Source organism: Panthera uncia, chromosome B1 (assembly GCF_023721935.1).
Source record: "Panthera uncia isolate 11264 chromosome B1, Puncia_PCG_1.0, whole genome shotgun sequence".
Taxonomy (NCBI): Eukaryota; Metazoa; Chordata; class Mammalia; order Carnivora; family Felidae; genus Panthera; species Panthera uncia.
In genome coordinates, this window is record NC_064811.1 from 118,226,709 (window position 1) to 118,253,273 (window position 26,565).

The 26,565-nt window shown below is 34.9% G+C and overlaps 1 protein-coding gene across 10 annotated transcripts in view; it reads right to left on the reverse strand.

Annotated features, from left to right (window-relative positions):
• The window catches only part of INPP4B (inositol polyphosphate-4-phosphatase type II B), a 755,730-nt gene that overhangs the window by 138,216 nt on the left and 590,949 nt on the right, over positions 1–26,565 (reverse strand). For all 10 annotated transcript variants that reach the window (XM_049632225.1, XM_049632223.1, XM_049632226.1 and 7 more), the window contains one exon: positions 16,020–16,128. In XM_049632225.1, the coding sequence (XP_049488182.1) occupies positions 16,020–16,128 (109 nt within the window). The remainder of the gene's footprint in view (positions 1–16,019; positions 16,129–26,565) is intronic.

Here is a 26,565-nt window from a genome sequence, read left to right on the forward strand (position 1 = left end):
GTACAATATATACAATACATAATATATACATAATGTATATATGTACATATACAATATACATATATATACAATATATACAATACAGTATATACAATATTATATACAATATACATATATATGTACATATATGTATATATGTATATACAATATACAATATATGTCTATATTGTATATACAGTATACGATGTACTATTGTATATACTGTATATATACTGTATAATACAATATATATAGGACATTATATATATATAAATGTATACATGTGTGCATATATATATATGTATATATACACACACATAGTTTTTATTTGTCAACTATACCTTAATAAAGCTGGGCATAAGTAAGCAAATATTTCCACAATATGATATTATAGTGTTAGTGATTATAATTCTGGGATAAGAATACAAGAAAGCAGAAAGTATATTTAAAAGCCATTTCATTTTTTTCCCTGTTAAACCTGAAAAGATTTTTGTAGATGTTTCTAATAAAGCAAAAAATTTTACACTGTGAAATTTACACTAACAATACAAATCTCTTTCATTTTAATAGTTAATAGTCATTGAGTCCACACTACAGGATTAGCATTATGCTAAATATGTAGAGATTATTTTATTTAATCTCGACAACTCTTTGAGTAACAAATTTTATTTCATCATACAGATATGGAAGTTGAAGCTTGGGTAGGTTAAGTAACTTATCCTGGATCACACAACTAGTATGAATGGTAAAACCAACGTTTCATCCCCAGGTTTATTATCACACAGTTTGAACTCTTAATTATGTTTTACTACCTCATGAACATGATTCGGGCTACTTTAAATTTGGAAAAATTATAATATAATAACTAACACAGGAAGCATCTTTTCTTTAGTAACACAATGGTAGGTACAGCCTATAAATATTAAAATAAAATATAATTAAAGACATTCTCATCTTCTAATTAAAACGAAGCTCATTAGAGAAGATACATGATTCTATTTTATAAGACAGGTTAGACTAAAAAACGAATTTGAAAGTTATCTCACAATAAGTTGCTTTCAACAAATATTTAATGACTGCTACTGTGTGTATGCATTGAGGAAGGCAAAAGGCCAGAGGTAGCCAGCAAGATAACTGGTGGATGAGCATGATGATACCAGTCCTCTAAATGCCACAAGCCAGGGGTGGTAGCTGAGAAGAAGAAACAGGGAATAAACAACTGCTTTACCTCAGTCTTCTTTCCACAAGACCTTGTAAGCTTAAATATCCTTTGGATAGCTATAGCTTCAGAGCTTGTTTACTAACTACTCAGTCCTATTGCTCTTAAACATTCTTGAGAGGTCAGACATTCATTTACAAGCAATGTCACATGGCATTGGGACAAAGGATGTCACATGGCATCTAACTTTCCATCTATTTTGTAGTTGGAGATTTTTTTCATGTCACCTAGTTTTCCACACTTTCTGGAAGGAGAAGTGGAAAAAGGTTTTATAGAGACATTTCACTCATTCTACAACTAAATAAAAGAGAGGAGAGATAGAAAATAAAACTATCCTAAAAGAATTAGAGCTCTGTCTGCATCTATCAGCACCATTCTCAGTAAACTTACTATCCTTTCTAAAACATGTACGTTTAGATTGATGTCCTCTGTGTATTTACAATTTCATGTTTTCTTTCAGGTATGTTTTTATATACATCTCTGCATACCTCATAATCCACACACTAATTGAAATGCTACATAGTCACATCACTCTAGTGATGCAAAGAGTTTGCTTATTCATTCATTCAAGATGTTTCTTATATTTTACGATTATGAATAGAATCTATGATCGCCTTTGAAAATTTTACTTTTTTTCTTTCATTTTTTTTTTGATTGTAGGTATATTCTTAAATAAGTGCTTCCTGAGGTATATTTGGGAGGGCTATGTATAGAGAACCAATAAAGCTAAAGTCTTAGAAATATGTTTTACTGACTACTTGACAGAGTAATTTTAGGCAGATTCAAACAGTAATCAATCTGAGGGTTAACCACCACACCAGGTAATGTATTTTTTGTAATTGTACAGGTAAAGTGATTTCCTTTTAAAAGTGTGTTCTCATTGAAGTCTATAAGGAGTTGAATGCACCAACTTTTTTTTTTCTTAAATTTCTATCTGATGGGCAGCAAAATCAATTCTGGAAAGGTCATTTATAACTTACATTATTGGCTAGAACTAACACTGTTCATTATTAAGAGCATTTCTTTTGTATCAAATATCTACTGGTTGCATGATAGTGAATAAGCATGGAAGAACCCAAAAGTGGGGACAGAAGTCCAATTTTCTGGCTCTGGTTCTGTCATCTGCATGGGTGATTTACTCTTTGGACTCCCATATTCTCATCAATAAAGAGGAGAATTTGTGATCTCTGAGATTCCCTGTTGGTTCTAACATTTAAAAGATTCTTTAATCGGAAAAAAGGCACAGACTCAACAAAATGATTTTCTTGTTTCCCAAAACTTCTTTTCTTATTGAATGTATACAACTGACTTTTATTAACTAAGCAATGGAAACAAATGGTTTATTTCCTCTACTCTTTTTCCCAGAAACTTTTGCATTTACCCAATTATATAAACCAGAGTACTAAGAATCCCTCAACCCTGCCTAGTCTCCCTCAAGTACTAATCCAGTTGGATTAAAATTCTTTACAAGTTTTCTTATCGCCATGGTCACCCATTCCTTCTCCTCATTAGTATTATAATGGTGTAATTATTTACCCTTCATTTTTTTCACACTTGGTTCAAAATACAAACCTGATCCTGTTAATCTTTAGACAAAAACCTGCCAGTGAGTCCCATAGCCTACAGTATGAACTGCCAGGACTTGATATTTGGCTCCTTCAGATTTGGCTCCTTTTCTGTCCACCCTTATATCATTTCTCTCTCTCTCTCTGTCTCTCATCCTCCCATGTCCCTCCTTCCCCTCTCTCTTGACTTCTCCCCTCCTCTCCCCTCCTTCCCTTCCCTTTTCCTTCCCTCTCCTTCTCTCCCAGATTCCCTATGCTCTTGGAATTTTTGAGTCAAGGACAATGGATGACATCACCATACCCACTTGTGCCGTACAGAATCTTGGGAGTCTTTCTTGATGTCTCTGGATTTTTACCTCCCACTCCACACAAACGCACAAAATCCAAAAAATTGCTAAGCCCTCCCAAATATCTTTGTAACCAATCTCCTCTTCTGTATCTGTGCTGACAGCAACCCAGGCCAAGCCATCTTTCTCTTCTACAAGATCATTGCAATAACTATGTATTCATACAAACCTCATGATGGGGGAGGACACTGGCATTGTTCAAAGTCCCATCTAATAAAGATTTTGCAAAAACAGTATTTTTCTCATGTTACACAAGCCAGTTTTGTGATTTTTCCATGACATAGATCCCATACATACTTTTTCCTTTTTTTTTTTTTTTCTAAGTTAGTACTTTCACTATAATTTTGCAAATAATGAGATATTCTATAGTTAGCTTATAAAGCTCTGGAAATATAGTGCTTTTTATTTTCTGGGAATTTACTTGTAGATGATTTTATTTTCTGCTGTTTTCTGCCTTTGAGACAATGGATATTAAATATATAAACTAATAGAGAGCTTTATTTTATTTTATTATTTTTGAGAGGACAGTATGAGCAGGGGAGAGGGGCAGAGTTGGAGAGGGATGGAAGGAGGAAGGGAGGGAGGGAGAAAGAGAGAGAAAGAGAGAGAGAGAGAGAGAGAGAGACAGAGAGAGAGACAGAGAGAGAGAGAGAGAGAGAGAGAATCTTAAGCAGACTCCATGCTTAAGGTGAACCCAATGCAGGGCTCAATCTCACTACCCTAGGATCATGACCTGAGCCAGAATCAAGAATCGGTAGGTCAAACGACTGAGCCACCCAGGCACCCCTAATAGAGAGCTTTAAAAATATGCTGAAAATTATTCAGTGTTTAACCTAGGTACAAAAGTTCTTCTTTGGATGAAATGCATACTAGTTGAAATGACCTAATAGTGCCATGATTTAATTTTTTTCAGTTTACAATCAAGGAGAAATGCAACTCCTGATTTACAGAAAATAAGTCCTTAAACCATATTATTTTTCCATATTTAGTTTTTAAAGAAGCTTCTCTCTGTAATTTGCTTATTAGAGTTCACATTTTATCTTCTAAGTCCCAATCTTTCTGTTGATTAACTTTTTCTTCCCAAATAAAACCAGAAGTCTTATTTTAGTAACTGTGAATTAAAACATTTAATTATAAAGTCAAATTATCTTCCTGAGAAATTGTGATGATATATTTTAAAAGTCTTTCCTTAAAATCTCAAGATTTTAACCACTCTTTCTAGCAATGTAATGATTTCAAAAGAAATCAGCCACATCAATAGTTCAAACAAAGAAAAAGGAGGGTGAGAAGTTCAGTGACTTTCTGAAAACCTCAAATTAAGATTGATGATGTATTTTATCATTTTAGACACTTTTCTCTTCACCAAATTTATTACCACTATAAATTCTAGGTCATTTAACAAACTTATTTTCATTTACAATTAAAGTCATTTCTTTAAAGGAAAGATTCAATTTTTAAGAATTCTGAACTGTCACACTACATACAGTGCTTCCTGCCTACACTTCAGATCACACTTGGCTTCACAAGCTTTTGGGTAGGTGACAGGAAAAATGTCACCAACTAAAATGTTAAAGTCACTATTGCATTACAAATGTTGGATCAGATTTTAGGTTGGGCTATTTTTTACAAAATTTATCACCTATGTCCTTTCAGAACACATAAAAGTATATTTTGCCTTCCTAGTGAGGTGCAAACAAATGCAAACATTCTAAAATCTGAAAAATGGCTTTTTTTTTAAAGAGAGAGAGATAGAGAACATGAGCAGTAGAGGGAGAGAGAGAATCCCAAGCAGGTTTCCATGTCCAGTGTGGAGTCCAAAGTTGGGCTGGATTTCTTGAACCGTGAGATCATGACCCAAGCCAAAATCAAGAGTTGGATGCTTAACTAACTGAGCCACCCAGGCAGCCCTGAAAAATGGCTGTTTTTAAAGCTTATGACATATTTTCTACAAATATCTGTTTTGTATTTCTATTTCTGTTTCCTGACTCTATTTCTGTTTCCTGGTTCCACAAATATTCCCTATATTTCTGTTACCTGATGCAGTCACACTGATGTCTTCAGGCAGAGGAGAGATACTCCTATAATAGGCAATCAATCCTTCAACAACAAAAGTTAGTTCCTGAGGATACTGTCTGTGGTAAACCGGACACACTCAGTCCATGTCCTCATGGCACACACAGTCCAGAGGAGAAGGTAGACAATTAGGGATGATTGTACACGGGAGGCTTCAAGTAGAAGTGGTCTAGCCAAGGGGTCAAAGAAAGCTTGCAGGGGGCACTGAAAGTGAGCTAGTTCAGTCTGGCTCATATAAGGGGTGTGATAGACAAAAATTTAGAAGAAAGTGGGGCCAGATAACACATGAATATATCAGGCACCTTGAACTTTACACTTTAGGCAAGAAGCAGCTAAGAAATGTCCAACATTATGAAACCACAAGATTGTATTTGCCTTTTAGAAATATTACTTCAACCAAGGTGAGAAAAATGGATTGGATGAGAGCCAACCTGGAGAGAGAATGATTAAGAGATTTGGTGGTAGAATATTTAAAACATGGTGATTCCATGGGTTAGAGTTACCATAACCCATAATTTATTATTGAAATAAATGCTTTCCTGAAAAATAAGAAGGTAGAACTGATAGTACTGATTTTATTTTACTTTATTTTATTAGTTTTTGGAAGTGGAAGCAAAGGAAGAAAAATAGTCAAGGATTTCCGCTTTCTAGGTTGAACATCTAGGTGAATGGTGCTGACTTTTATTTAGAAAAGATATTCTCAAGAGAAGTTTGAGGGAAAGGGATTGAGGGATGATTGAATATGTTGACATTGAAGTATTTGGATGATACCATTAATGCAGAACTGTCTTCTAGATGGTTCTAAATGTATGTCTGGACTCATGCGCCAAACCTGGGCTTAACACAGACATGGTGTCCGAAGCCCAGTGCTTGAGAATATGTGAGCAATTAGGCATTTTATGCACATTGACACAACTTTTTTTGGAAAACAACATGGCAGCATCTCTAAAATTTAACCACCTCAACTAAGAACTTTTAGGAGTTTATCAAAAAGAAATACAAATTTTCAGGGATATAAAATAAGGGTGTATCTTGTAGATGCAGGTGGTTATAGCAAAAAGTGGAAATAATCTAAATGACCATCAATATTGAATTGGTTAGATAATAATGCTGCATTCAATAAATAAAATCCTACATAGCTTTTAGAAAAAAATGAGATCTACGTGAACTGAAATGAAGCATTGTGAAAACATTTTTCTGAGTGAAAATATACCTGTTTATATATTTTTCATAAAAAATAGCTAATATCTATTAGGTCCTCATTATGTGCCAGGTACTGTTAGAAAATGTTTGGTGTATATGAAGTCATCAAATCTTGAGAACAACCCTATGAGCCAAGCAACATTTCCACACCACAACTGAGGAAACTTAGTTATATTGAGGTGAGGCAATTTGACTAATGTTACAAATCTACTAAGTGCCCAAACCATGATTTAATCTATAAAGGGACTGGAGTCTATGAATTGTCTGAAATGAAAGTTTCTGCCTTAACCCAGTGGGGGTCAGAAAAATAAAACTTAGTTATGGAAAAGTCAAGAACATTACATTCCCATGAACCTGAGTTTGTGGACTGAGTCATAGCCATTGATAATTCAACTGGTTGGATGCCTAGAAGAAATTACACAGGGCAACACATTTACTGTTCCAATTGGTTTATTCTAGGGAGAGATAAGGGAAAAGGTAGGCTTTTCACTTTATATGCTTCTTTATTCTCTGAATTTGTGTGCTACAAGCAAATTTTATTTTTCTATAGTTAAAAAGAGAATAAAGAAGGGAAACGCTGCATTACAAATTCATTTAGGATCGTATTCAAGTTAAAAAACCCTTTTATTTCCTCGTGTCACATGTAGTTTAATGCCTTGCAAGCCTAATCATTTAGTTTGTTCAGTATGTTCAAGTCTCAACATGACTATTTATTTAAACACATTTTATTTTCCTGTTATTCCAAACTATAAATGTGTGAGAGATAAAACCCACTTACTCTTTAAGATTTGATGTTGTTGTACAAGGAGCTGGCTACATGCAGGGAAATGCACATGGAGAAGAAAAACCTGGTACATAGTTTTGGCAGACCTAGCTTTCTATTTGCTCAAATATGAACTGAGCAGAGAGCTAAGAGTGGCTGAGGAAGACCAAATCATAGGTGGAAGAAAATATACCCTCAAGGAATCAAATTATAATCTGCACAAAGAATGAAATTGTTATCTCCTTGAAAATAACATATTGCCGGTAGCTGGTTCAAAAGAAAAAAAATAATGGATAGGGCTTTTATTAACACCTACTCTTTATTTCCACAGGGCCTGTGTGATTTAAAGTGGTGTGTGTGTGTGTGTGTGTGTGTGTGTGTGTGTGTGTGATATAAAGTATTTTTTCCAAAAGGAAAGAAAATGCATTTGGAAGTGAACAGAACATGAATTTTAGCTATAACCTATAATAGTGATATTTTATTTTATTTTAGTTTAGTTTAGTTTAGTTTAGTTATTTGGAGAAGGAGAGAGAAACTGGGGGAGGGGCAGAGAGAGAGGGAGAGAGAATCCCAACCAGGCTCTGCATTGTCGGTGCAAAGCCCAATGGGGAGTCCAAACCTACAAACCATGAGATCATGACCTGGGCCAAAATCAAGTGAGACACTCAATGACTAAACCACCAAGGTGCTCCTATAAGACTGATATTTTAAATAGACTAGCTTTGCTGGATTGGGTACGACTTCCAAAGAACCACAAACACATAGATATTTTTTTTTTCACTGTAGAACATTCATTTAATGTCCAGAGAAGAATTAGCCACCTTAAGCCGTTTTGAATTTTTAAGTTCATAATAGAAAAAAAATAAAGCTGTAAATTACATGTGGGAAAACAAACTAGAAGAGACCATACCAGTATGCCACCAGTAACTGTCTTGTTGAGGAGGGAGATTATAAGTAATTTTACTCTTTCTTTTGACTTTTCTATACTTTCCAAAAAAAATACACTCAAAAAGCAAATAATCCAATTAAAAAATAGGCAGAGTATACAAACAGACATTTCTCCAAAGAAGATATATAGATGGCCAACAGACACATGAGAAGACCCTCAATATCAGTCATCATCAGGGAAATGCAAATCAAAACCACAATGAGCTATCACCTCACACCTGTAAGAATGGCTAAAATTGAAACACAAGAAACAGTAAGTGTAGGTTGAGGATGTGGAGAAAAAGGAATCCTCTTGCATTGTTGGTGGGAATGCAAACTGGTGCAGCCATTGTGAAAAACAATATGGAAGTTCCTCAGAAAATTAAAAATAGAACTACCCTATGAACCAGTAATTGCACTACTCGGTATTTACCCAAAGAATACAAAAATACTAATTCAAAGATATGCATGCACCCCTATGTTTATAGCAGCATTATTTTTAGTAGCCAAATTATAGAAGCAGCCCAAGTGTCCATCTAGAGATGAATGGATAAGGAAGATGTGATATATTCATACAATGGACTATTATTCAGCCATAAAGAAGAATGAAATCTTGCTATTCCAATGACACGGTTGATGCTAGAGTATAATGCTAAGTGGAATCAGTCAGTCAGAGAAGGGCAAATTCCTATGGTTTCATTTGTACGTGGAATTTAAGGAACAAAACAGATGAGCAAAGGAAAAGAGAGAGACAGAGAGAGAGAGACAGAGACAGAGGGAAACCAAGAAACAGATTCTTAACTATAGAGACCAAACTGATGGTTACAGGAGGGGATGCGGTTAGGGGGATGGGTGAAATAGGTGACAGGCATTAAGGAGTGCACTTGCCATGATGAGCACCGGGGAGATGTATGAAAGTGTTGATTCAGTATATTGTACACTTGAAACTAATATTACACTGTATGTTAAGTATTATCAGTAGAAAATATTTTTAAAAATCTCTATTATTGAGGGGCACCTGGGTGGCTCAGTCGGTTAAGCATCCGACTTCAGCTCAGGTCATAATTCCACATCTCATGAGTTCAAACTTGACAGCAGGGCTCCCTGCTGTCAACACAGAGCCCACTTTGGATGGTTTGTTTCCTCTCTCTCTGTCCATCCCCCACTAGTGTTCTCTCTGTCTCTCTCTCTCTCTCTGTCTCTGTCTCTTTCTCTCTCAAATAGAAATAAATATTTAAAAAATACATATACACTATTGAAAGATCCAAAATGCTACTCAAAAGACATACGGCATGATCTCTTGGTGCTTACAAAATACTAAACAGATCACACAGTTGTGATCTCAGACTAAACTGCTCTGCCAGTGAGTGACAAGACAAATTTCTAGAAGAAATCCAGAGATCAAACTAGAGACAGAGAAAGAGCTTCAGTAGGAAAAAAATAACTAGAGACAGAGAAACAGCTTTGGTAGGACAAATATAATAATTGGCTCCCTAAATCAAATCACATATGCAGTCTTATTACTTGCATTGAATATATTTGAATCACTCATTCTTTCATAAAAAAAAATAAGAATCTCAGTCTTCGTAACTGCTTCCTAGTCTGCTCATAGTTAGTGGAAAGAATACAAAAGGGATGAGTTGGAAAACTCAGACAGATTTGCTTAGACATCTCAGCTCTACATTACTAACTAAAAATGTTACTTTATGTTTTATCTCCACAAATTAAGTAGCGTAAGAAGAATATGTATCAAAGGTAGTGGTATGAAATTCTGCATCCAGTTCTCCCATTTCTGGTTTATTGAATGCCTGCTGTACTGGAGGCTACACAGAGCTTCCTTTCCTACTGCAATATTTTTCCTTTTACCCAAGCAGTCTCCTATCTATAATAGAGAATGAGGAAATACCTATTTGTATTTCTCCTTGTAACAGGAAAGTTTTCCTCAGAGTTTTTGCCATATGATTACATAGCCATTGATCTCTTAAAGGTAAGACTGATTTGTGTAAGTAACTCTTTGCATTAATATTCTGCTTTCCTTCAGAACATTTCCCCAAATTCTAGTACAGGCTCAGCTTGTTGTAGGCTCAAGGAGAATCTACAATATTCCTGTCAGTAAAATTTTAGTTCATTTTCTTTATGACTTTTCCAAGTGATTTTTTTTTCTCTCTTCTGTTTGAAATTGTGGGGTAGTAACTACTGATTTTGGGCACCTGGAATGACAGACTGGGGGGAGGGGTGGAAAGACCAAGGCACTTCCTCCTCCAGGCAGGCATGTGACATTAAATCATTTGCAGGGAGTTGGTTCTGAATGCTCCAAATGAATAGGCAGATCATAGGGAATTAATATTCTCAAACAAGAGTTGACACTGCCCTTCACTGGTACTTTTTCTTCTTTATAAAGGCTCTTGGTTTTCATGAGGTACTTTTTCATTTTAAGGAAAGGTTTATGCTTTTAGGTCACGATCCTACTCAAAGCTCTGGCTGAGTCTGAAATTCCTGCTGAAATCAGAAATGATCAAAGCAGGCAAAATATGCGTGGTTGTGGCAATTCCCCCCTTTCTTTTAAACAATAACAAAAGGAAAAAAATGATCATATTTTGAGGGAGGAATCCACAAGTTTTAAGTAGCTTCCAGATACATCACTGATTCCAGGGACATGTAGATGTTTGATGTAACTATTAAAGACAATGCCTTACACATCCTAATTTTGGTCTTTAAAAAAATACATGTGCAATTAGGCTTTTGGCTCATATAAATCTCATGTTTACAGCATGAAAACCCTTATAAGATGCTCAATTTTACTTGTTTGCATGTTACTTCAGCCCAAGTTGTCTCAAATCAAAATTCTTATAGCTCCCATCTTTGCTTCTGTTTTGCAACTGTTTAGTGAGTTCAGGATTCTTTAAACACCAAGTTCTAGTATGCAAGTTGTAATATTTTTCTTATTTCAACAAATACTACTTTGCATAGATTTTCTTTCCTCCTGCTACATATCAATTGAGGTTCTATACATTTTTCAAGTTCATTTCATCTGTGTCACTATTCTTGTTTCTATTCTCCACACCCTTCCTCAGCCTCAGTGGTGCTCAACTCTAGCTACACATTTGTCTTACCTGGGAAGCTTTTAAAACATACCAATACCTGGGCTCCATTCCCAGGACTTTCACTTAATTGGTCTGGGGTGCTATCTTGCCATAGATAAAATCTTTTAATTTTTAAAAAAATGCTTTTTTTATTTTTGAGGCAGAGACAGAGACAGAGAGACAGAGTGTGAGCAGGAGAGGGGCAGAGAGAGAGGGAGACACAGAATCCGAAGCAGACCCCAGGCTCTGAGTTGTCAGCACAAAGCCTATGTGGGGCTGGACCTCATGAACTAGGAGATCATGACCTGAGCCAAAGTTGGACACTTAACCAACTGAGCCACCCAGGCACTCCTAGATAAAATCCTTTATTTATTTATTTTTAATTTTTTTAATGTTTATCTATTTTTGAGACAGAGAGAGACATAGTAGAGGTGGGAGAGGGGCAGAGAGAGAGGGAGACAGAATCTGAAGCAGGCTCCAGGCTCCGAGCTGTCAATACAGAGTCCAACACAGGGCTTGAACTCAAGAACTGTGAGATAACAAACTGAGCTGAATTTAGACACTTAACTGACTGAGCCACCCAGACACCCCTAGATAAAATCTTTTAAAGCTCCAAAGAGAATTGTAATATGCAACAAGGTTGATAACCCCTGGTCCATGTATTATGATTATTTGTGAGACTTGATCTCCCACTTGGATTTTCAGCAGCTTAAATCAGAGACTGTATCTGATTCATGTGTGAATTCCAATGCCTGCTGAATTTGAACCTGCATGCCAAGTACTCTGTGGGGTACATTAGAAGATCCAAATTTTAAGAGGACATCATCTTTTCATTAAGGAAATCACAAACTGTTACGGAAATATCGGAAAAGAACAAACCTAATACATCATAACTGTGACCTAATAAAGCTATAAGGAGATTAAAAATAATATATTAGGATAGAGAGTCAAATCAACTTGAAAATTAGAAAGACATAACAGAGAAGGTAGAACCTTAGGATGGACGATGTGTGGAAGTTTGAATAGGTTCATGTATATGGTTTTGACAGAAGGAAACAGAAAATAATGGGGAGATGAAAACAGAAGAATTTCTTGTACAAGGGAACAGAATAAGGAAATAAGAGGTGGGAAAGTATGAAGTCCTTTAGGGAAATAGTTTGTATAGCATTTAGGAAGAGCAGAAAGTTGGTGGGGTGAGATCATGCTGGCTTTGAATACCCAATGGATGGGCATGGACTCCTTGAAGGATTCTGATCAGAGGAGTAATATACTCAGATATTTGTGCTTAAAAAGACCACTCTTCCTGGGGCGCCTGGGTGGCTCGGTCGGTTAAGCATCCGACTTCGGCTCAGGTCATGATCTCACTGTTTGTGGGTTCGAGCCCCGCATTGGGCTCTGTGCTGACAGCTCGGAGCCTGGAGCCTGCTTCTGATTCTGTGTCTCCCTCTCTCTGCCCCTCCCCTGTTCATGCTGTGTCTCTCTGTCTCTCAAAAAATAAATACATGCAAAAAAAATTAAAGAAAAAAGACCACTCTTCCTAATTATCTTGTAGCCTTTATTTATTTATTTAAAAAAATTCTTTAACGTTTATTTATTATTGAGAGACAGAGAGAGACAGAGCATGAGCAGGGAGGGGCAGAGAGAGGGAGACACAGAATCCGAAGCAGGCTCCAGACTCTGAGCTGGCAGCACAGAGCCAGACGCCGGGCTCACACTCTCAAACTGTGAGATCATGACCTGAGCCAAAGTCAGACACTTAACTGACTGAACCACCCAGGCGCTCCTCTTGTAGCCTTTAAAACATACTTTTTTTGTGATCTGAATTACATTATATAAATACTATGAGCAAGGCTTTCTTATACTAAAACCCTTTTCATTGTGTGGTCAATGTATTCATCAAAAAATATATCATTGAGGAACAGACACATAAATTACATCTGTTCTCAGGTGACAGTACGTCATTCGCATAGCTGAGAAGAAAACAGATGAAGGTGAAGTAGGAAAATGGCTGTGGTGGTTCCCCTAAAAAATTGACTTAAAATATTTGGCTATCTTTTTGGGAGGTATCAAAAGAAAGAAGTGAAGGAAATTCCTTCACTTAATGTGCTTTTCTGCAGTGCCAAATGTAAATAAGTGTGCAAGTTTAAGTTACTCATTTCATGTAGTCTCATATTTACTTCTCTATTATTGCTTTTGACTGACAAGTGCAATATTTGCTGTTGAAAAAGTCTGCAGAAAGATAATTTGAATAGTATGGTATCACTTTAGGCATAAAGTCTTTGTTTAGATCACCCCTTAACTTGATGGACAGGCTGATACCAAGCTCATCTGTGTATTGCTTCAGCAAGCCATATTTGTCCTACATCACTTCCCTACAGAGTACTTTTGAGATCTACACCAAATTGTTTTTTAATTAAAAACATCTCATTGTTTTTTTTTATTAATAAAGTCATCAGTAAAACAATGGGATATATAACACATATGAAAAACCTAAAGCAAATCAATGTTTGTAAGCTTTGGATGCATTTTTCTCTTTTATTTTAAATTTGATCCTAGAAGGCTATGTGCGTGTGTGTGTGTGTGTGTGCGCGCGCGTGCACGCGCGTGTGTGTGCATGTGATTATATGTATATAAACATCCCAGTGAAGTGAAGGATAGTGAAGAATTCAGATATTCATGCAGGTATTTAAAACTCAAAAAATACTATTCAAAATCTAACACACAACTCAACATTTGTCTTTAATAGCAGCACGTAGTAATATTTTATGAAATTACATGGTTAGGTTCCATGTATCATCACATGCCAATTCTGTACATGCTCAACTAGATTTTATGTGCCCTATGGACAGTTTTCAGCCTTTTAGCTGTGTTATAAACACAAAAATTTGATTGAGAAAAGCAAATAGATTAGGTGAATTCTCACCTAAGATTAGAGACTTCTAGTTCCAGGAAAGATGGAGTAAACACAATCTATTTTACTTCTCTAATTACAAAAAAAAAAAACTCTGGACAAAATCTATATGTCATTTATCAGAAGAATCTAAGAGGTGGAGAAATGAAGGCAGATTGACTAGGTGCCTCAAGACTTACAGAATTACATGACAGTGAGTTCCATGGTTGTTTTGTTTGTTTTTTTTCCTTGTCTCATACATCCCAGCAATGTAGTAAAATGCCAAATAAAAATAGCAACCAAGAAAAGCCAAAGGATTAGTAAAGGGTGGGCAAACAGAATAAAAAACTTTTAATCATATTTGTCTGTTCTAGGGGTGATATTATAAAAATGGCAGGTTGCTCCCCGACTCAAAGAATGGTGCAGCAGGAGGTCAGTGAGAAACACCCCTCCCTGATAGAGCCCATGGACAGAAACCTGTATTGTACTCCCATTCCCATTTCAGTAAAGAGATATAGCATCCTTGCCCTGTGAAGTCTGTGATAACTGACTTCCAGCCTCCATGAATTAAATAGGAGGTGCCCCTCCCCTCAGATGCCCTGGTTGCAATTCTCATTTCTATTCCCTGCTGAAATAATAAAGCAATAGAATAGCTTTCTGCAGCAGAAAGTTTTTGGGGAGGGTGTGACTATTAAGGAATCACTGAGGGAGTTTCTTGGTGGTAATAGAACATCCCTTTATGATTATTTTGATAATAGTTACTCTAATTTACATCTGTGATGCAATTTCATAGAACACTATCTGTACCCTCTCAACCAACCAACCAACCACCCAACCAACCAAACAAGAAAATGAAACCCGGAGTAATCTGAATAAGGACTATAGCTAAGTTAATAGTATTGTACCAAAGTCAATTTCTTGAAAGCAAGAAAAAAATATATAAATATGTATTATTAGTTTATATATTAATATAATAGTATGTCACCTATTCAATCATAATTTATCTGAATGTTTTCTTCCTGAACATCTGGACACTGAATAAAAATGTGTTATGTGGTAAATGTGATAAAACTTAAAAAAAAATTCTGGTTTTGCCACTCAGATTTTCTAATACTATTAATAAACCAACTATGACTGAGAATAACTATGTTCTCATAACTTTCAAACTTTGAGATCTTAATCCAAGAAGAGTAATGGCTTGAAAAGGAAAGTAAAGTTATCCTTCAGACCTGAATGATACTTTTTATGGTTTACATGAGTATAGGCATAGCTAGAGGGTATTATAGGATAAACTCAGTACCTGGGGGTGAGTACATGGGGGATAAACTACTGATGCAATATTTTAAAGTAAATGAAGACAAAAAATTGAGAAAGTATATTAAAATTATAAATAACAGTGATAATAGTTTTTGTGTCATGCCTTTCTCCTAAGGGATATGATTCCTCTTTTAATCTCATCACTTTACAGATACAGTTCTGTGTTGATGTCTCTTTTTCAAATGGCACAATTAAATGATAGATAGTTATGTGCCTGGACTTAGGTCAAAATGGAAATCAATAGTAGGGTCAAAGTCATAAATTAGGTCTCATGCTCTCCATCAAGTATCTCTGGGTTCACAGTTAAAGTGGAATGTTTTCAGCTAAATCTCCATCTGAATACCATTCCATTCAATGTGCCATAGTTGATACTAGATACTAGAATGTATCTATTTTGGTAGCATGATTTCCAGAATTTTTTTCTGCCAGCATAATGCTACTACTCTATAAGCAATACACTCAGGCATTTCATTTATTCTAATTTAATTTCTGCTCAAGTATTTTTTTGACATTTCAACAACTTTAAGTTACTTAATGGGTTGCAGAATTGAAGAATTGTTCATTGTGATGGAACAAACTTCTTTATCCTAACATTATACACAAACTTCTCCAAAGGGAAGATAATATCATTAATGCATTCTCTCATCACTTACTTTCTTCTTTCCATTTCAAATCTATGGAGTAGTTTCCGAAGACCACCATTCTTAAATCCCTGAAAATGGGCAGCTGGGGCTCCCACGGTGATGACATCGTAGAGAGCATCTGGAACAGGAATGGACAAGGAGATGAACATTTTGCAAATATTTGTCTCCAGCATGCTGCTGGCATGGAAGTATACACACTGTTGGAAGTTTGAGAAATTATTCTGTTTAATTTTGCAGGAATAACTATGAACTCACATCTCAAGGGGGCAAGAGGAGCTAATCAATCTTTCTAAAAGCCACCTGTGCACCTAACCAAGTTATAATATTTCTTTGATTTATGACTACATCTTAATTATATGCTACTATCTGGAACAGTATGTTCTCTCATTCTTCTATATACTTACTGAGATAACATGTTAATTGGTCTTTTGTGTATTTTACTTTATTGAGTTTTGCATCATTTAATTTGCAATCATATTGAAATTCAACAATAATGAACAATCTTTACAGAGAAAATTTACAGAGGAAAAAACCCAAATTATTAATTCATCTTGGCTCAAGGGCAGAACATTACTAGTGCATTAAAAAAAAAATACTATACAGAGTAGTTTCCTGCCTGTGTATGTTAAACCTTAGACAGCTTGGAATGCATGCTTTTGCAATTTTCTTAGGTGACATAGAAAGAATACACAAAATATCTCTAGATCTATTTTCCACAAAGATATTTTGTTTTTTTAATAAAAAAATCCATACATTTAAATTGCAACTCCATCTTTTGATCTTGAAACATCAAGTTTGATGCTTATTAAGTTTAGGGCTTCAAAACATGGCATCAATTTTACATTCTAATGAAAAGTATCCCCATAAGAAGGAAAACAGAGTGAGCATCTCTGGTTAAACTACATTTTATTTGAGAAACCTAATTTCATAGTAGATCCTTTTCACATTGATTTTGGTATTGACACATTGGTTGTTTTTCAGTTCTCATTTACAGGGAAAACATAAATTATTTTATTAGCTTCACGTAAACACCGTAACTTCTTCATACTGGTTCAATCCAAATGCACTTGAAATATTTTTCTTAATAAAAAAACGTCTTTAAGTGAAAGACTTCAGCAGCACTCAGAGAAGTCAAGGTCACACAACAGAACAAAACAAAACAGAAAACAAACAAACAAAAAACCCCACAGAATACAACCCAAATCAACCCATCTATAAGGCACATACTGAACAATCACTCAATATATTGCTGGAGTGGTAATCTCTTGCCCTTTTAAAAAGTCACTAATAAACTGAAAGTTAGCTTTTCTTAATATAGCAGAATATAAGACTTGTGTGAAATTTAAAGACTTCTTAGTCCAGGATATTTTAACATAGGGCTAAGAAAAGGGTTTCAGGGAGTCCATGAATATATGCAAGTTTTGTAAGTGTCTGTTCTACTTTATGGAAAAGGGCCACAGCTTTCTCAAATAGCCATGACATCATCCGAAAGTTACCAACACTAAATTCCAGTCCATCTTCATCTATCTCATGAGAAACCCGAGCACCTTGAGAAATTACCTGCTTCATCTAAAGTCCCAAAGACTTCAGGGTCTTTCACCTTCTAATCCAGGGATGGAGAGCCAGGGGTTTAAGTAAATGACCAGAACCTGAGTCCCTCACTCTGGATCCCAGCTCTGCCACTTATGAGCTGTGCAACATTAGGAAAATTATTTAACCTCTCTATGTCTCAGTTTCCTCAGCTAGAAAATGGAGTTGAAAATAATTAGAAGTGGTGAGCATTCACTATTATCTATGATTCTTTTTCTTTTTTTGTAAGCTTATTTATTTATTTTGAGAGAGAGAGAGAGAGAGAGAGAGAGAGGGAGAGAATGAGGAAGAGACAAAATCCCAAGCAGGCTCTGTACTGCCAGTGCAGAGCCCCACACGGGGCTTGAACCCAGGAGCCATGAGATTATGACCTGAGCTGAAATCAAGAGTCAGACACTTAACTGACTGAGACACCCAGGAGTCCCTACAATTATTTTCCCTGTAAGAAGTTATCCTACCAAGGAAGCAAAGAAAGATGATATTTTAACTATTGCTTCTTTACCATGAAAATACAATTTTCAGTCTGAAAAGGAAAGTGAAATTGAGGCTCAGTCTCCGGTTCCTGTGTTAATTTAAACTAAATGCAAAAAGAAAAATCATCATGATGATGCAAGCAGAAATACATTTCTGCTAAAAGCTGGGTGACCAACAATACCAACAATATAACTAAGTCACTTTAAACCCAAATCCCATTAAGCCCAAGCTAAATGCATTCCTAACTCAATTTTTTTTAATTGTCTGTAGCCTCCCACTGGATTCAAAAATCCACATCTCCAACATCATCTAGCAAGGGGGGAAGAATGAAGGAAGGGGAAATCCGAGTTTGTGGCCTCTCCACCACCACCTAGCATGAGGGAAAGAATGAGGGAAGGGGAAATCTGCATAGAAAGAGAGACCAGTCCTAACTGATAGAGGTTAAAATAACTTATTTTTGTAAAATTTGCAAAAACACCTGACCAGAAACAAGTTGCTGAGGCCCACTGAAGAATCTTGTGATACCCATACACAGGAAGAGCCAGCCCTGAACTTAAGTTGTACTAGCTTCATGGTAAATCTGTCTCTTCAATTCACCTATAGTTTCCGCATTTTTCCAAAGCTACTTTCTAGGAGCAGAAACTTTCTTTTTGTTCCTCCACTTTGCTCTGGGAAATTCTAGATATCTGTGAAGGAACCATGAAACTTGGAAGTGGCAGGTAAAGAAAGAGAAGCAAGTTGCTCAAATATTCTCCATGCCTCATAATAAAGAGCTGATTATTTTTAAATCTAAATGAAGACATGTGTGTTTCTTGAATCCAATGATATAAAGAGCTTCTTTAGTTATAAACAAGTTCTTTGATATCCAAAGTTCTGACTGACTTTTACTTGTTTCCATTCTATTTTCTATTTATAAGCTCATTCGTTTCAGAGTTTTAACACTATTTCTTTTTTACCAAAGCCTACAAAATCTCTATTTCTGGCTAGTTCTGACCTTTTCCACATTAAATAATCAAATTCCTAAGTGCCTTATGAATATTTCTGAATTTAAGTCAGTTATTAAGCTTCACTTGCTCTAACTCTTCCAACCTGGTCTTCCTCCCAGTTGTCTATGATCATTACAGACACCACATTTTTTTTAAGTCTTCCAGAGTAAAACTCTCAAGATATCAAGATCATTTTCAATTTCTCCTATTCCCTCAACATTTTACCTGATCAGTTTTTTAATGTTTCTTTATTTTTGAGAGAGAGAGAGAGAGAGAGAGAGAAACACAAGCAGGGAGCACAAGAGAGAGAGGAAGACACAGAATCTAAAGCAGGCTCCAAGATCTGAGCTATCAGCACAGAGCCTGATACAGGGCTTGAACGTGCCAACTGTGAGATCACGACCTAAGCCAAAGATGGATAGTTAACTGACTGAGCCACCCAGGTGCCCCTTACCTGATGAGTTCTCATAACTCTTCTACCAAATTTTATTTTCTCTTATCAGTGTTAATTATCTTTATCTTAATTCTGATCTTTGTTATTTCTTGTAGGGATTACTACTGTATCTTCAGTCTTAGCCTCCCTCTATCCACAGTGCACTAGATCACTTTCTTATATGTGCGGCCATTCAGTCACTTGGCCCAAAAGCACAGGCTCTGATACTTATACCCCTCCTCATATATTTCAAATATTAACAGAAGAACATTCAAATGCCTCAATATCATCCATGTTGTAGGTTTTCAATAAATGCCAATAAATAAACAAATATTTGTTTAATAATTCAGTTTATCTTATTTTTTTTTTGCAGATCACACAAGGTATTACTATTCTTTAAAATTTTTTTGAATGCTTATTTTTGAGAGAGAAAGTGTGAATGTGGGAGGAGCAGAGTGAGAAAGAGACATAGAATCCAAAGCAGGCTCTGCACTGTCAGTGCAAAGGCCAATGTGGGGCTAAACTCACAAACCATGAGATCATGACCTGAGCTGAAGTTGGATGCTCTACCGACTGAGCCACCCAGGCTCCCCAAAGTATTATTTTCATAATTGAAGAAATAAAAAAGTTTATAAACACTATCAGGAAAAACACTGGAATCTGAAATAAGTATATCTTCATGGGATGAGGATGAAAATATATCCATCCATAGACTATATTCTATAAAAGAATAAGAGACCTTATGATTATTCACATGCAAAAGAATGAAATTAGATCCTTATAGCATGCACAAAAATCATCTCAAATTAAAGACTTAGACATAAGACTTAAAACTATACAACTCCTAGAAAGAAACATAGAGGAAAAGTGTTATGATATTGGTATTTACAAATATTTCATAGATATGACACTAAAAGCATAAGCAACAAAAACAAGCAAAACTACATCAAACTAAAAAGCTTCTGCATAGGTGAGGAGATGACAGACTGAAAAGAAAAGGAGAAAATATCTGCAAACCATATATCTGATGATAAGTTAATCTCCAAAACATACAATGAACTCCTATAACTCAGTAGTAAAAAAATTAATAACCTTATTTTAAAATGGGCTAATGCCTTGACTAGACATTTTGCCAAAGAAAATTACAAATGGCCAACAGGTATATGAAAAAATGTTAAATGTTATTAATCACCAGGGAAAATGCAAATCAAGAAGAAGAAGAAGAAGAAGAAGAAGAAGAAGAAGAAGAAGAAGAAAGAAAGACAGAAAGACAGAAAGACAAGACAGTGAGTGTTTGCCATGATATGAACAAATTTGAATCCTTGCACAATGTTACAGGATTCAAAATATGGTGCAGATGCTATGGGAAATAGTATAGACGTTCCTTATAAAGTTAAAAATAGAATAATGGTTCAGCAATCCCAGTTTTGGGTATTTACACAAAAGACATGAAATCAGGATCTCAAAGAGATATTAGCACCTCTATGTTCGTTTAAGCACTATTCATAATAGGCAAGATATGGAAGGAACCGAAATATCCATCAGTGGGTGAATGGATACTGAAAATGGATAAAGAAAAGTGGGTGAATTCCATGTACAATGGGATACTATTCAGCTTTAAAAAAGAAAGAACTTCTGCAATATGTGACATGGATAAACCTTGAGGTTACTATGTTAAGTGAAATAAACCACAAAAAGACAAATAATGCATGATTCTACTTGTATGAAGTATCTAAAATTAAGTGAGAATCAAATTAATAGAAACCAGAAGTAGAATACTGGTTGCCAGTGGCTGGGAGAAGAGGGAAAAGGAAAGTTACTAATCAAATGGTATAAAGTTTCAGTCAAGGAAGCCAAATATATACCAAACAATAAGCTATTAGGTATTGTACACTTAACATTTTGTTAAGAGGTTAGGTCTTATGTTAGATATTCTTGCTACAGTGAAAGAAAAAAGTTTATGACTAAGTTGCTGTCAATGTTTCTATAAAACTTGAATTAAATTTTAATATTCTGTCTAAAACAGGAAGAAATTTAAAAATACTTTAAAAATGTCTCACCACACACACACAGTCTCCCCATAAAAAAACACAAACAAAAACAAACAAATAAACAAAAAACTTCTGTTAGGAGATGAATATGTTAATTAGCTTGACTGTAGTAATCATTGACTATGTATATGTATAACAAAATATCATATTATATACCTGAAATATATATATTTAAATATATATATTTAAATAATATATTAAATATATTAATGTAATTAATTATATTATATAATTAATTAACATATAATTAATATATAATTATATAATTATATATAATATTTATAATTAATTTTATTATATTATTAATTATATAATTAATTATAATATCATTAAATAATATATTTAAATATATATAAATATATATATTAAAATACAAAAACATATTTATTGTTGTTTAAATACTTTTGAAAATGTTTATGTTTGAGATAATTTTGGATTTCCAGAGTTGTTGCAAAATTAGAGAGTTCTGTATACCCTTCACGCATGTTCCCTATGTTAAAATCTTACAGACTCATAGATTAATTATCAAAACTAAAAAATTAATCTTGTACCGTTACATCAAAATAAGTAGATAGTATGTTAGGATTGGTTTTCCACTAACACCCTTTCCTCTTTCAGAAACTAGTCCAATATTCCACATTTTATTTAGCTGTTGTCATCTCCTCCAATCTATGATAGTTCCTCAGTCTTTCATTTTTGACTGTAGCACTTTTGAAGAATACTGGTAAGTTACTTTGTAAAGTGTCCCTCTGTTTGGATTTGTCTTATGTTTTCTCATAATTAGATTGAAGATTTGCACTATTGAGTAGGATACTATGGAGACAACATGCCCTTCTCAGTGCATTATAACAGGGAGTATGTTAAGTTGTTATGTATCACGTGCTGTTAACCTTGTGATGACAGCCACTACTTACAGTTGATTCTTCACTGTAAAGTTACTAAATGTTTAAAGAGACATATTTTAAGACAATGCAGTATCTTGTTTCTGTTCAACTTGTTCCCACTCATTTTAGCATCTATTGATAAATCTTGTCTAAGGCAATTATTACTGCTGTGTTTGAATGGTCATTTTCCATTTCCCTCATTCCTTCCACATTCATTAATTGGAATTCTTCTGGAAAGAATAGTTGACCCTTCTCCTTTATTCTTTTATATATTCAGTTTTTTATTAACATCAATATGGGCTCATGGGTACTTTGTTCCTTGGTTTATGAACTAACACTATCTTTATGTTCAAGTTGTTCCAGCTTTGTCCATTGGGAGCTCCTTCAGTTAGCTCTTGTGCTATTTATATAGGTTCCTTTCACACACACCATTTGTTGTCATCGTTGTTGTTCATTTTTTGAGCACTTCCTTACTTTCTAGAGCCACAGGATACTCTAGACTCTAATCTTATATTTTCCCTGCCTCAGCTCTAGAATCAACCAGCTTTCCAAGAATCCTAGTCCCTTTTACTGGACAATGGTGTTTAGAAATCAAATACTGGGGGTAGTTATGCTCATTATTATTGCTTCCAATCCTTTCAGGGGCTAGAGGTAGGAAATATATGTATGTATACTAACTTGTTTACATACACACATCTATATCTATTTATACTAACAACAACAAACCCATGAGTCCATATTATTACTCTGATTTCAGTTCAGAATCACAAGATTCCTTCTGGCCTTCCTTCCTTCTTTATTTCTAACTTCTTTTGCTCACTATCTTCATACCTACATATTGATTAACCCTAGTATATAAATAAAATAGTTTTAGAATTGTTCATTCATACTTCTTCTAGGAGTGAATTTACTAAGGGAAGTACAATGTTTGTAATTTGTTTTTAATATAGCCTTATAATATCCAGTGTTTCCTTAAATCAGATCCTTTATTTCCCATTCTTTTCATTAAATTATCATTTTTTATAATTTTATTTACCATTTGTTATTTTAAACAAGATATTAAAAATAAATTAACAAGAAAGCATATTGGGGATATGAAATTCTAGGGAAAGGTTACATAATAATTAGTATCACAACAATCAGGATTTGAAAAAAAAATAAGAACAGAAAGGGAGCCAATTTCCTAACATAAGTATATGTTCTCCAGGGTGAAGGTACCAGGAGGTAAAACACAGGAGACTCCCCAAATATTCTTTATTCTTGAACTTCATAGAAAATATTTCAAATAGTCAAGTAAAAAGTAGTGTTGCTATGTTTCAGCACAGCTAGCAGAACTGAACACTTTATCTATATTTTAGAAGACATCTCTCCCATTTCCCCACCTTGCAAGCCAACCTTAATAATCCATTAATATCAAGAGGCTTTCTCCACAGGGACAATAAGTAGAGTTTATGTCTGGATGTGGAAAGAGCAACTAGGTCTCTCTTGCTCTCTCACTTTCTTGCCTTTTGATTCTACCTACCTTGATTAAAACCATTCCTCAAAAAGCTGGGATCTTTATGTGCCTATTTTGTAGAGGGTCAAAGAATTTAGGTTAACCTAACCTTTGTATATTTCAGGTCTTCAAAAAGTTGAAGTGTTAAAATTTAAACATTGATAACTCTGATATTGTGATTTATAACATAAAAAAGACAGCCACAGGCTCACAATAGTCAGTCAAGAGACCCACATCAGCAAACCAAGGCTTAATACCTAATCTAACTGCAGTTTCAGCCCCCCAGGAATGTAATCTTTAACTAGTCAACATAGAATTTCTTGGTCAGCACTAGGAGATTTACTAACAGGTCCCTTCCATTTCCCTTAGGATGATCTTGCCTAAAACAATGGATTCCTTTGCCAATCATTTTCTTTTTCCCCATTTCCTCAATACCTTTAAAAAAATCTTTCCTTTCTTGTAGCTCTACAGAGCTCCTTTCTATTTACTAGGTGGGATGCTGTCTGATTCATGAATCATTCAATAAAGTCAATTTGATCTTTTAAATCACTCGGTTGAATTTTTGTTCCTTAACAATAACAGGAAATAAAGATTTGGTCTTTGTTCCCTCTTCTGGTACAGCGGTCCTAAAAACCCTTGGAATTTCCTCAGCGTTGAGAGCTTTCCTCATGTTTAATGAAGTGACTATCGGACCTCACCTAAGGATAGGGACTGGATGCCAGTGAATCAAACAAAGTGATTAGAGGTTGGAATTTTCTATCCCTCCTCTCACACCCTGCCTCCTGGGAGAAGAGAAGAGCTGGAGATTGACTTCAATCCTCAATGGCCAATTACTTAATCAATTATGCCTATGTAGTGAAGTCTCAAACAAACAAACAAACAAACAAACAAAAACACAACCCAAAGGACTAGGTTTGGAGAGGTTCCGTGTTGGTGAACATGTGGAGATGCTGGGAGAGAGGTGTTCAGAGAGCATGGAAGTTCTGGATACTTTCCCTATGCTTTGCCCTGTGCATCTCTTCCATCTGGCTATTATATCCTTTTATAATAAACCAGTGATCTAGTAAATAAAATGTTTTTCTGAGTTCTGTGAATAGCTCTATCAAATTAATTGAATGCAAGGAGAAGGGAACCTTTGATTTCAAGCCAGATAGTCAAAAGTACAGGTAACAAGCTGGACTTTCGATTGGCATCTGAAGTGAAAGGCAGTCATTAACCTGGGAATCTGATGCTATCTCCAGGTAAATAATGTTAGAATTGAGTTGAAATTTAGGACATTCAGTTGGCATCTGGGGAGAGTTGGAAAATAGATGATGTGAGGAAAGCCCCATCCCCACACTGGAATGGTTCCACAATCATGAATGACCAAGGAGTGGCTCTGAAAGAAACAGAAAGTAGCTGCTGAATGTTATTCTCAGAATTTACATGAACTTAAGCAAAAGAATACAGCTGTGCTCTTCAGCTATGGATATGTTAGGTTTGTCACATAAATAAGAAGATGCTGTATACAGCTATATAATCCTTAACTTTGAAATCATCTCTGTCATACTTTACACTAATCACTATAATTTTTAAATACCACACTCTTACTGAAATCACAAAATCTCAACTCTTGGGAGTCTTAGTATTTTGCAAATATTGTTTGATAATTATCATTTACCAATATCACAGTATTGGAACTGCTAGATTTATCTCTTTGGTCCTTTCACCCTTGAATGCCACTTGCAATTATGAAAAAAATGGTAGACAGATTTTGGTACACTATGGAATTCATTTCCTGGTATCTTAGTGTAGTTGATGAAGAACAGTATACACTTAAAGTACTATGTTCAGTCTTGGCTGTAACAGTTGTACTTTTTAAAATTCAGTTAGAACTAACTGAAATGTATTGTATTCCTCTAAGAATGAGCAGATATACAAGTAAACAAATAGTCAATAAAAATAAAACTCTTAAATAACAGTCTTATCATTCATATTTGTCTCTTTGGAAAAATTTCCTCATTTTATCCTGCTGTTTAAATTATCTATCTTTATAATATGAATAGTCCTTAACTGTATATAATAAAAGCTTTCATATTTTTGATACTTAGAGGCAACTATAAAAATCTAGGTGGACATTTATTTTATGAAAATTTGAGCAATAAAATCAGAGGTCTTTTTTTCTTTCTAAAAAAAAATAGAATCTGTGTGTCTTCTTTTTTTGATAGTTCATATCTCAAAACTTGTCCTTGGCTTTGTGAAAATGGCATCATACACAGCATAACAGGGAAGTGGAATTCAAGTTGCGAATCTCATCAAGCTAAAGATACTAGGTTGGCTTGAAATTTAATAATAGGGCTGCCTCATAGCCTTTAAAAGCCATTTAATAATAGATATGAGATAATAAGTCTATTTTTTCCCAGAAAAATCTCTTTAAAGTTCCTACAACTATAAAAATAGTTCTAATGAAAAGAAAAAAAAAACATAGACATGCTGATCTCGTCTCAAGGAGCAATTTAAGCACAATCCCTGACTTCAACATGGCCCACAAAATGACTTTGACGTGAATCACAAGAGAACAAGGAATTTTAAGGGAAAACTATTTCAAAATAGTTGAAACAATTTGGCAACATCATGAAACATATCTAAAAGTAATTATACTT